The sequence below is a fragment of the Xyrauchen texanus genome, chromosome 48, assembly GCF_025860055.1.
Source record: "Xyrauchen texanus isolate HMW12.3.18 chromosome 48, RBS_HiC_50CHRs, whole genome shotgun sequence".
NCBI lineage: Eukaryota > Metazoa > Chordata > Actinopteri > Cypriniformes > Catostomidae > Xyrauchen > Xyrauchen texanus.
Window position 1 is genome coordinate 19,942,930 of NC_068323.1, and position 13,045 is coordinate 19,955,974.

A 13,045-nucleotide genomic window follows, 5' to 3' on the forward strand; every position below is an offset into this window, starting at 1 on the left:
ATGCTGAAATGTGTTCCCTGTTAAAGATTCTACATCCTTGTTGTCAGACAAATAGCACAACCTGCCAGACATTATATTATACTAGTCTTGGAAAGTAAAATTGAACAGCAATTTTTTTTCAGGGCAATTCCTTTTCTCAAATTTTCCCCCGCTGCTACATTTACGATTACATCCTGTAACCACAAATAGGTCTGATTCTTGAGACATTGGACAAAACATGTCCCATAATTTATGTGCTATTAATTTTTAAATAGAAACATCTTTAAAAAGAAACTATGTCCTGGCAGAAGCAAGAGGTTCTTTTTGCATTAGCATTCTGGACATGAAAGTGTTATAAACTGCATCAATACTCAGTGCATTATATCAACACAAAGATCTTTCAATGTATCAATCAAACTCACTCTGACACGGTTTTCCATGCATCACTGATTTATCATATCCATATAAGTTGTTACAGAAACATGATATCACCAGCACTCATTGAAAATTAATGTCTAATCTCCTGTCACGTGCAGTGACATAATCGCTAACAGTGTGAACGGGGCTTTAGATGTGTCGCTGGACCCGCTCATTGGACCCCCGACAATATTTTGATGTGTTGCCAGAGAAGAACAGCACATGTCGTGGCTGACGGGCTAGAGGCTAGGGCCCTTCCCCTCATACTTGATGCAGACCTGGAAAGACAGGATGCTAACGACACCACCACCCTATGCACCACGGATCCAGGAGGGGAGCACGTGTGGCCATTGGCCCCAGCTCATGACTGAGCCATTCCTTGGACAATCCCTCATACTTCACAGAGCCCCGTTTTACTGCAAGGATGCCATATAACCCTTTGTTTTGATCGCCATCACTATTTTCCCCATTTATGAACATTTTATGTTTACTATTATTTCTATAAATGCCTCTCTGAGGCTTGACGTCACACCCTTTGTGTCTGTCTCTTACTCACCTCTCCACATGTTTTCATGACAGTACATTTTCAGTTTTGATACATATTGAGTTATAGCCTTGGTAGGAAAACACTCTGTAAGAAAATGGAAGAGGCAGAAGGTTACACAAAAGGATAGGTGAATACCCCTGAACATTTTTAGCAGAGTTATCCAAAATAATTTATCAGTTCATACAATTTTTTATTTTTACAGTCCTGTAGGTGGCTTTGTCCCAGTACCAGTCATTCCAATGAACATGAAGTACTATGCAAAAAGGGATGTTTATCAGAGCTACAGAGGCTGGAACAAGTTTCAGAACACCTGCCATCTAAACTGAGACAGAATAGCTCCTTTCTAAACCATAGTTTGCTGCCTTGTTGTTTACTGTCTACATAGGCAGCTACCTTATAAGGCAGCATCGTAACCCAAATGGAACCTCTTATGTGACTGATATGGAACACTCTACGTAGGCAGCAACGACATAGAAATAGCGCTCTCAATGAGAAGTGCACATTGAGAATTGACTCAACTCTCAATTACATCCCACAGAGTTTGATGTAGCATACACAAATATTTTCAATCACTATTTCTCATGCTCTGTCCGCCATCTTGGAAAATGGATGAACTTTTTCACAATACAGTCTGGGATCGCCTTCTCTACGAAGATGTGTTCCTATGTTGCCTTACATTTTAGAGAGGCAGCACATTAGGTTTTGGAACAGAGCTAAAATCTTCACTGCAATGCTGATTATGCTGATTGCTTTGAAAACCATCATATTTGTTTGGTCCAGAGCTCATCCAATGAATATTTAAAAGAACAGCTGTGCACACATGAAAGGATGTGATTGGCAGCTGTGAGGCTTAATGGTGTATTTTAAAGCACTGGTTTAGGTTAATGTACCTGTAAACAGTGCTAAGCACCATTGCATTAAGTGAAACAAATGTAAATTTAAAACATTACAGTGGCGTTGAGGTTGAGTGCTTCCAAAGGAAAGTAAACCTTTTACCAACTACCTCTCCCAGTGCAATATTTTATTGCTGAGAGATTGCTCTTTCATAGCTGTGGAGACCCCTTAAATAATGGAGAGTTCTGGCAAACGTGCTGAAAATTTGCCAGTGATTACTTTCTTCACTGTTGCCTCAGGTTTGCCATAAAAGTGTTTGCCAGTAGCGACAAATTGTCCATTGTCGCCAAAGGTTTGCTGTAGGTTCTCCACTACCGGCGAAGAACTGCAAACCTCTGGCAAACATTTGCAGCAAATTGCAAGCTCATTTGCATGTGAAAATAATGAGTGGCAAATTTGCCAAAACTCTGTATTTTTTGTAAACGATGTCATGGAGTTCTCAGATGTATTTTATATAAGTATCAACTTTTTCTCAAATTCCTTAGGAACCTCAGACTGAACTTGTTCTTGCATAAAAAAGTGAGACACTAAAAACAAATAAAACACTAAAGAATAAGAACTTGAACCCCCCCATCCCCTCAAAAGATTGCATCCTAATATGTTGCCTGTCTAGGAGACACAACTGAGATATTGAGGAGATCTCATTTGAGATGTTTTATTTCCTACTGGACTAAGAGCTTTAAGAATAAAGCCTTAAGAAATGGTGAAAATAAACCTTCTTGGATCATTACAAAGTTAGGGTGGGTTGTTTATTGTTGAAGTATCTTATTCAAGGAATATCTCTCAAGAATGCTGCACTTTTAATGACCTTACTCCCTTATCGGGCCCCAGTACTCCCAGTCCCAGTTCGTTCATGGCACAGTTCCCTTGCCACATCGCTCTGTAGCCTCAATTCCCTCTGTGATGGCAGTCATAATGATAACGTTCCGTGACATAGCTCGTAGTGTATCCTGTGGCGTGACTTGCTTTGATCTAAAATGCTGGTTCCCATTCACCCCCACACGGATTCATAGCACATTAATTTTAGAGTCAGAGACATAGGGGAGGTTATACCTCTGTATCTAGATGTTCCAGAACACAAATGCCCTCGATGGTACAGTTTTGTCTGCCTGAGAAAATGTCTCTGAATGTGACTCTCAAGGATTACGACTGTTAGCTATGACAGAATTTTAGAGAAAAATGTTTTATGTGAAGGTGAAGTGTGTAATTTTTAGATGTTAAAATATCTTGTCTTTACTTTTATAGGAGACAATTATAAGCAAGCCTTCCAAAGGTTGACTGTGACTGCTCTCAATACATTAATCTATTTGTTTGAGCATCCCAAACCAGATTGACATAGTAACACTGTCTTAACCAATGGCGTGACTTTGGGACGAGACTATCTGTTTGACCAATGATAGAAAAGGGGATTGTTTCCATATATCATAGCATTTTGCTTAATTTATTATGACAATTTTTCATTGAGTATTTGTATCATAGATCATCCATGAATGTGAGGTCATGTGACTTTTGTATGTAAATGTATGTGTGAATGTGTATTGAGCATTTAAGTTTAGTTCAGTGTTGGGGAAGCTACTTTGAAACTGCTATTTTCCAAGCTACAAGCTACTCATAACTTAAAGTAGTTAAACTGCAGCCAAACTACTCTTTAAAAAAAAGTAGTTAGCTACACTACATGCTAATAAAAAACTACAGAGAATCCATTTAATTTAGAAAATATTTTTAGATATGTAACAATTGGATGATATAATTTTCAATATGAATTCAATATCACCTGATAGTTATACAATATATATTTAATTAGGGCGACATTCCCTTACAATAGTTTGGTTTACGTGAGCGTGTTTGATTTCTCTGTAAGCTCCATGTAGCGATTTGTGACGCTAAAGCACTACCCGTTAAAAAATTTACTGGAAAAGCAACTGTATTGTGAAAATAGCTGAGCTACTGTCACGCTACTGAAAATGTAAAAAAAACAAAACATGTAGTTGTATAAAGGTGCATTTTTGGAGTTGACACAACTAAATTGTCCAGTAGCTAAACATATTAAGTTGTGATTTTATCAACTTCTACTTTAGTTGAATCAACAAGTGTATTTAATATCTCAACTCTCTTAATGAAGTTGTCTGAACAAAGACTTACCTGCTCCCAGCATGTTTTGCAGCTTGAATAAATAATGAGGTTAGTGTTGTAAACTTATTATTTTTGTATTTGCTATTTGCAGATTTTATTTGAGCTGCTGTGTTTTTCTTAATAGATGTGTGGTGATGATGTGTGGTGATGATGTCATCTTTTACTTAATGATGTTTTTTGAGTATCACCATTACTGAGGTTTGTGAGTCAAGTGTTGACATTTATGTGCCTCCAAATTAAAATATGCTTTGGTTGCCTGTGTTTCTCAAGAAGAGACCATCTTGCAATGCGACTCTTGCGGGGTGTAATTGACAATTAAAAACAGGTTCATTGAACACTTACTTTACAGTGGCATTAAAACTAATTAAACTAAAGTAAAGTTGTTATAACTAATCTAATTTAAGTTCATAAGCTGAATCAACACTTTTTTGTTTGTTTTTTGTTTACTGTGTAGTTAAGTTTAATGTGTCACAACATTTAGTTTGCTTGTCCCCCAACACCGAATTTGTCACCATTGCAGGTTACATGACATCAGAGATACCATGTGATTTTTGTTGTTTCCTGGTAACTTTAGTGTGAGTAAATTATCTTGATGGTCTTTTCATTCTACTCCAAACATATATATTCCTTGCTTCGATGTGTATGAGTGTTTTTGCAATCAGTGTGGCGCACATTTGTATCACCCGACTTGCAGATTTCTTTCATGGACAAAGCTTCGAGCTGTTTGATGCTGATGATGGTGAGTAATTACTGGAGGATATGTGGAGTTTAAACAAAGAGAGACTTTCAGATTACAGCTACGGTATCTTCAGGCTAATTAGAGCTATTCATTTAAGCAGTTTACTTGATGGAGATGGAGTGCTTTAAAGAGTTGTCACTAAACGGTATCTTTCCGTACAGCTTGCATACACAAATGTTTTTAAATACAACCATTTCTGGTGTGTTATGGTCGGCATATTGTTATAGAAATGTGGGACTGCACAAGTATAGGTTTTTAATGGTTATTTATTGGTGCTTTCCAAGGCCTGTCCAGCCCAACGTAGCATTATTGGCTTAACCAATGGCATGGGACTACCTGTTTGTACAACCAATGGAAGACGGGGCAAGTTTTTTGGAATTTGTTAGATAATTAGTTAGATCATTTTGCAATTGCGTTTGGTGCCACTATTGTCGTAATTTCTTTAGCAATCTGACATAAAGATTTTCGTATGGCGGACAAAAAATCTGAAAAAAATCCAGTAGACCTACGTTCAAAAAGTCCACTGTGTGGCGTTAAAAGTGAGTTACAGTTTCTCCCAAACAAAATAAGGTTCTATTGAATTTACAATCAAAAAAACCTACCTCCCTACTCAAACCTTAAACCTAAACCTAACCAATAGTGTCAGAAAAAGCAAACGTGAGATGAAAAATACAATTACTAAAGCAACTACGTTATTTTGTGGTGCTTTGACACTTTCGGCTCATGTGTCGACTCGCTTGCTCTTCAGGACTCATACCCAGGCTTTTATATCACAAGAGCAATGCTTCATCAGTTGAGCTACTGCTTAAATTGATCACACTTGAACAAGCTTTAAATGTAGTTGTTATATAATGTTAAAATATATCGCCTTATAAGTCATGCGCTATAGCAAAGATTTTCGATGTAATAAGATAGTGTTGTGTGAGGAACAGAGAAAAAAAGAAATGTTAATGAACTGATTATCTGCATTTTTACATGTGATTTGTGTGAAAGGAAAGTTGTTGTTTAAAGGCCTCTATTAGTTACTTCATCAGGAATCTGTTGCAATACGTACAACAAGCCACTTAAAAATTATTTAGCAAAAATGTAGATATATGGCCCTTTCAACAGTTAGCTCGGTGAAGCTAGGATTTTTATTTTTATGGATTGGCACAATGGTGCACGACAAAACAGGTGACTTTGTGCTTTGCGTGTATGGTACCTGTCACAGCTAAACAACTTCCTTTGATAGATGACTCATGAAGCTTTCAAAAGCCCCCGAGCTAGCGGATTAGACGAATGCCGCTCATCACTGTGAATGGTGATATGCTGGAGGTTTCTGCGAGATGGAAGGGGGTTTCATAGGTTTAGTCTTGTGCTAGCGATGGAGGCTAATCCCGCGTTGAGCTCTGTCAGTAATAGCTTGCACAAATCCTACAATAAACACTTTATATTGCTCCCCGCGGGCTGTACTCACATTCTGACTAAGACACTGGACATTTTTTGAACACTTGTGCGGTATCATTCTGTGCTGCCTTCACTGGCAAGTGGTACAATGGATTGTTACTATATTTATGTAACGTCATACAGTCTGGTTTGGTCACGTCATGGAATTCATGATTGTAAAGACTAGGGTATCTTAGAGACTTTGGGGTAAGTAAACAACTCTTTTGAGTTTGGCCAGTAAAAAAACCTCCAAGCAACAAACCAAAACACTCTAGAAATGCCCTAGCAACCACTCAAAAGTACAGTAATTTACATAAAATAAAAACATAAATAAATGGGTTTTAAAGTCTAAAACATTATGTGGTGGAACCATATAGAGACAGTAAATACAAGTCTCATTGAAAGTGGTAATTAATGAAAATTATCTTTAGAGAGAGTAGTGCAGAAATTGTTTCTGTAAAAATAAGCAGTTGTTTTAAAATTTGATTCATATTTGAAAAAATGTGTCCACCAAATCAAAGCCATGTGGTGTAGGTTGCCATTTCGTTGTTTATGTTGACAAAAATGATAAAACAGAAAGGACCTATTTAGACCCTCAATTAAAAATAAAATAAAAAATCAGATCAGATATTTTTACATTTTTTATGAAAAGGCCCATTTTGTTCAGGTCATGTGGTGTAACTTGAAAAATTTGTATGCAACTTTTTAATGCGCTCTAATGTACAGTAGTTAAGGTGCAAGGAACAAATGTACCTTTTACTTGATGGTTACACCACACAACATTTTGAAAGTCATCAAATACATTTGTGTAGAAAATGCTATATATATATTTTAAAAACATTTATGTCATTTTTATCACCTCTGGCAACCTTATTTGTCAATGAGCAGTTTAAGACACACTAAGCATTCATACAGTTATGGCTTGCTTAATGGGCTACATTTTAGAAGCAATAAAAGAGAAATTAAGGGTGCTTTCATGCTAAAGATTTTGTTGCAGATCCGAGTTTGTTTAAAAAAAAGACTGGTTCTTATGGCTGATGTAAAAGAGCTTTTTCAGAAACACGGATGTGCACTAGAGAACCGCACAAGCCTTTAAGGCTTTGTCTTTTGATTGGAAATCAAACTCTTTAGTGCAAAAACAATGGTGGCTACGAGTGTTATCATATTTTGTCTGTCACTGTCTGAATAAATTAATAGTCCTGTAGGCGTGAAAAGATTAACTGAATTGCGCCAAGCGTATGGAAACACCAGAGATGTTTGAGTACTGATGAGCCCTGAGCTCAAGAGGAAAATCCTTATTTATGCAGAAAGTTTGAAGAAATTAAAACTATGGTGCTCATGAATATTTTAACCATTCAAAATGATGCAAGAGCACTCTAGCGTTCGGTTTGACAGCAACACAATCCTACAGCAGAGGTTTGTCACACAAATGTTTTCTGTACAAGTATGATTCGGTTAACCGTCAGTTGATGGCAAATCCTTATTCGCACATCCCTAAGCAAAGAATCCTATCAGTCTAGAGTCAATGAGTCACAGTTTATCTTTGAATGAATACAGACCTGAAGCTGAAATAAATACAAGAGCATTCCTTTAATATTAATACATACATTTTTACTGCATTTTGGGTAACACAATATCTAGATTTGTAAATGTTCTGAACAGGGACGTGCAGAGAGTTCCTCAGGGGCAGGGGTTCAAATGTAAAAAAGGGCTTAATGAATATGAGACTACTAACATAAACTAATGATATTTTATATTTACATTGATAGAAATAATTACAACAAATGCCAACTTTTAGTAGAGAGATGAATCTTTAAAGGAAAATCAAAACATTATTAATAAAAAAAACTATCACCATCTGGACAGATTATTACAAACTATGATCGACTATACTCAAATGTACTGTAGTGACATACCCACTGTATGTCACTTACTGCAAAGTCAGTAAAACTATCAATTTCACATTTACATTTGGCAGCAGTACTTTGATTTCAATAAAACATAACAGCTCGATTAAGCACAGAGAAGGAAAAATAATTGCAGAGCAAATGATGAAGGTGGGAGATGATTTTCACTGCAACACTGCTTGCTGAACTGGAGTTTTAGTCTCATAGTTTTAAACTTCTGTTGGGAATAATCTGTTCAAAGATGTTGATGACTTCCTCTTTGTCAATAGGATTGTTGCTGTCTATGCCATGTAGCAGCAAGTCAGCCTTTCCTGTCCACAAAGTCTTCTCAATCTGGACTTGACTAGCTAGAGCTTTGAGAATGTGGCTGTGGAAACTGGTAGGGTAGCATATATTTTCACCAGTTGATATATAAGGCTTGGAACACAAGCTGAACCTTGTGTTTTTGAAAATCTCCAATATTACCTTGGCACTACCTCAACTCCATAAAAGCTGCAGAGGATATAAGCAGCTTCATTGGCTTCATGATCCAACACACCCTTCCATTTAGATGAATCTGTCAGTGCATGAAGTGTCTTTATGATCTTGTTAGACTATATCTGCCTCTTTGTGTTCTCTTTCCCTTCAAACCGTCACTGGGGCTCTTACAAACACACATCCAAAAATGTGTAGAAGAGACAGACCCTGTAAAATTCCTCCAGTGTATGTGTGGCTCATGATCCTCAGCTGCTGATGTTGAGCAATACATCAACTTTGCAGATATTTTTCTTCTTCTTCCATGTTCAGGAATGACAATAAAACATCAATACCTGCTGCCTCAGCATGGCTTGTGGCTCTTGCATAGATTGTCTTGAAATCCCCTCAGTCCTTAGCTCTCTCAGTCGAGTGACTACAGCAATCACAGTGGTGTATGCAGCTCCCAAATCCAAGTCTTCCTTTTGAAGGGCATTGGAGGCACTTGCTGTTTCAAGGAATACAGGAGTTGTCATTTCCAAACAGAGCAAGAATTCAAAGTTGATTGAACTCCACATTCTCATGGAGTACTCTCAAGACCATTTTCAAAGCTCCTCTACTGTTGTGGAAACCACATGAAACGAATGAAGGCTCTTTTATTACCATCTGATGCACAAATCTTACAGCAAATTATGCTTGCTCTGTATAGGAGATGTCAGTGGTTTCATCAAGTAAAACTGAAAAAAATGGATGCATCTTTGATTTCACTGTGTATCACTTTTCGAATGTACAAAGCAAGGGCTGATATGATGTCATTCTATGTATGATTTGAAAGGAGAGACACCTGTGGTCATTTCTTGGACTACATTAGTTCTTTGACTCACTCAAGATGGAGCTGTAGTCTGCTGTCATATTCTCTAGGAGGTCAACTAGCTCCAGAAATTTTCCCTTATTTAAACTAGAAGAACTTTCATCATCACCACGGAAGGCAATTCCATGTCATGTCAAGAACAATGTTACATCAATTAAACAAGACAACAGGGACCTGTTCCTCTGTCTTTCCTGTTCTCTGGCGGCCAGCATTTTTTGGCCAGCTGTGATTAGAGCATTTCTCTTAAGTGCATATCATTTTATCATACTCAGCATATAACACTCACTACAACTGTGCGCATTGATTTTTGTTTTGAGTTCTTCAAGTTTATAATACCAGCTATCATCTATCCACCTTGGAGTTTGTACCTGTCTTCATGGCTCATAAAACAGTACAACAGACAGACAGCTGAAACAGTACATTCTGTCATTTTCAGGTGAATATTCAAGCCAGGGTCTGTAACTGTGCCACTGCTTCTTGAAAGATCGCCCCCCTTTCATATAAGGTCGGCATGGTCCTTTTTTGATGGCAAACTTTTGATTTTCATATTTCTGTACTAATTCTGGATCTGTTGGATGTTTACATTGTAAAAGTTTTTCAAATTCTGTGTTGCTTTCTTTTTCACCAATATGTGGTGCTTCCTTTTCAACTTTTGTCCCAGGTCATATTCCACCTCTTCTCTCTCCTCCTCAACATGCATCTCTGACTGTTCTCTGACTTCTGCCTCTTTCTCTCCATCTTCAACCTCTTCTCCCTCTCCCTCCTCAACAATATGCATATCTGGCTGGAAAAAGGGCATGGGCTCGAGCCCCCAGAGACCCAATATGACTTTCTAAGTCTTCTAAATCATAGGTCTGATCCATTTAGAAAAGTAGCAAGCCTCTTCTCAACAATGTGCATGATTTGAGGTATCATTCATGTCTTTGGCATGAACGGAACATGTTATATATCAAAGTGTAAAAAAATGCCACAAAACAATTATAAACATTTTATAACAAACAATTGCTATAAATGAATAATTAATAAATCATTATTACAATAAATAATGCTTAAAAATTAATCAATTAATCTACATTCAAATAAAAATTGTATTACTTGTGTAACAGGAGCCAGCTGATACGTGATAGCTGTACGGTATGTGTAAAACCTCACTCCCCTGGCCTCTAGCACTAGCGACTGAAACTAGAGGCTGTAGCCTTTTTCCTCCTCCTTAGCGCCCCGCCTTCCATGCCAGAGACTCCGGTTTGAATCGCTCTCAGAGCGGGTCGGTTACACTTGTGCCGTGACCCGGATGGAATTGAGGTTTAGGGGGGTGGGTGTAACTGGAGCCAGCTTGTACGTGATAGCGGTACGGTATGTGTAAAACCTCACTCCCCTGGCCTCAAGAGGTGCACTAGCGACTGACGCTAAAGGCTTTTAGCTTCCTCTTTAGCATGCCCAACCTCTCATGCTGGAGACCTCGGTTCGAATACTGCTCGGAGCGGGTCGAGCAGGACCGGTTACAGTGGTGCTGTGACCCAGATGGGAATGAGGTTTAGGGAGGTTAGTGTAACTGGAGCCAGCTTGTACGTGATAGCGGTGTGGTATGTGAAAAACCTCACTCCCCTGGCCTCAACAGTCACACTAGCGACTGACTCTAGAGGCTGTAGCCATTAGCCTCTTTGTAAGCGCACCATTCTCTCATGCTGGCTGACACCGGTTCGAATCCCGCTCGGAGCAGGTCGAGCAGGACCGATTACACTTGGATTACTTGACTGATATAATTTCATATTCATATATATATATATATATATATATACACCTACAGTATAATCTGCATTATCTAATGTTTGTTAATTACTTGTTAACTTTAAAGTAATGGTTCGCCCATAAGTCCATATTCTTGTCAGTATTTAATTACACTCATATAGTTGCACATCTGTATTCAGTTATTTTTCCGGGGATCATCATACAATAAATGCAGACATTTTTGAAGAATCTTTACACACCAAACCTACAGGACTAATTTTATGATACTTTTATGTCCTGTTTGGTCACTGTTTTGGTCAACTATTTTTGTATGGCAAGAGCTAAAATCCTTCAAAATGTCAAATTTTTGTTCAACTGAAACAAAATGACAGCATACAGGTTTAAGATGACAAGTTCACAGCCAGTTTGAGAGTGGGCAGTTTTCTCGAAGGTTTCATTTAATTATTATGTCTCTCTCGCCCCACAGATGATGGGCCATACTCTAAAGGAAACAAGGACTCAACAGGGCCTGACAACTTGCTCACATCCAGACGACAAAGCATCCCAGGTACGCCCAATTCCCACCCTGTTTCCCCTCTGTTTGTGCCCACACAACTACTAACGCCCACTACAGGGTGAGCCATCTTCACCAATCTCTTTTGATGTTGGGTATTGTGTTTGTGTCTTTTCCCTTTGGTAATGATTGAGTTCTTCTTGGAACATTGGCTTAGATGTCTGTTTGAGATGGAGCGTGTTGGGGAGCTTGAAGCTCTGCTCATTCAAGTACTCTCTCTTCTTCAACATTACTTAATGAAAGTTAACTACAAGTGTTACTTTAGAAAAGTTTTAAAGCAGAACAGACATGTTCAAATGTCATTTTAAATATGACATGTTGTATAAGAATTTAAATAAGCTAATTTCTTACATCAAAAATACATCACAATTATATTCTGTTTGTTAATACTAGTTAGAACCATAGGTACCATGAACTAATAATATATATATATATTGTTCATTATCTTCACCTCTGATGCATATTTTGGCTGTTCGTAAACTTTACCCAAATTTTAAAGCTCATCTTGCACACATGCAGTGGACTAATTTGCTAAATCTTGGACTCATAATACAGATTGTGACACAAAATAAAATCTTTAAAAAAGAAGTGTCCTTGGTGTAAATAGCATCTGCCACACAGTGCAGCTATTTGCACCAAAGTAAACTGGTGGAACCACAGAAATGTACAATAAACTAACCAATCGATGTCGCTGCAGTGGCATGAGATGTAATTGTCTGCACTTATATAGCGCTTTTTATAAACCTTAGAGGTTACCAAAGCGCTTTTACACTGTGTCCCATTCACCCATTCTCACACACATTCACATTCACACTCTCACTCATACACTAATGGCGGCAGAGCTGCCATGCAAGGCGCTAGCCTGCCATTGGGAGCAACTTGGGGTTCAGTGTCTTGCCCAAGGACACTTCGGCAAGTGGATTCATGTGGGCCAGGAATCAAACCGCCAATCCTGCGATTAGCGGCCGACCCGCTCTACCACCTGAGCCACAGCCGCCCACCATGTAAAGATGATGTGTGAATGTGTAGGGTTGTCATTGCAACCACGGTTCGAGTCAGCTTCTCATCCGATTTCCTTTTTCCGCTCTTAATATTTCCTTTAATACTAAAAATAATAGACAAAAGTTTATATAAATGTTGATTTCATTGAAGTGATTTGGTCTTGGTGAATGTCGGGGGGTGCAGAAAAGAGTTTGATCTGGAGGCAGGGTCTGTCGATCGCACTCATTCCCATGACTCGGCATCGCTTGTGTGTAGATTGCATCACCTTTATTACTAATATTTTAGTTACCATGTTTTTTGAAGAAACCATAGTTTTAATGCATTTAGCCATGTACAGTAATATGGTGATAATATAGTAGCCATGATTAATTTTGTG

General features: G+C 38.2%; 1 protein-coding gene across 4 annotated transcripts in view; it reads left to right on the plus strand.

Moving 5' to 3' along the window:
• The window catches only part of LOC127639993 (glutamate receptor-interacting protein 2-like), a 134,884-nt gene that overhangs the window by 72,798 nt on the left and 49,041 nt on the right, over positions 1 to 13,045 (plus strand). For all 4 annotated transcript variants that reach the window (XM_052122361.1, XM_052122358.1, XM_052122359.1 and 1 more), the window contains exon 2: positions 11,581 to 11,661. Coding sequence is in view for 3 of the 4 variants with exons in the window: in XM_052122358.1 (XP_051978318.1) it covers positions 11,581 to 11,661 (81 nt within the window). In the remaining variant the exon portion in view is untranslated. The remainder of the gene's footprint in view (positions 1 to 11,580; positions 11,662 to 13,045) is intronic.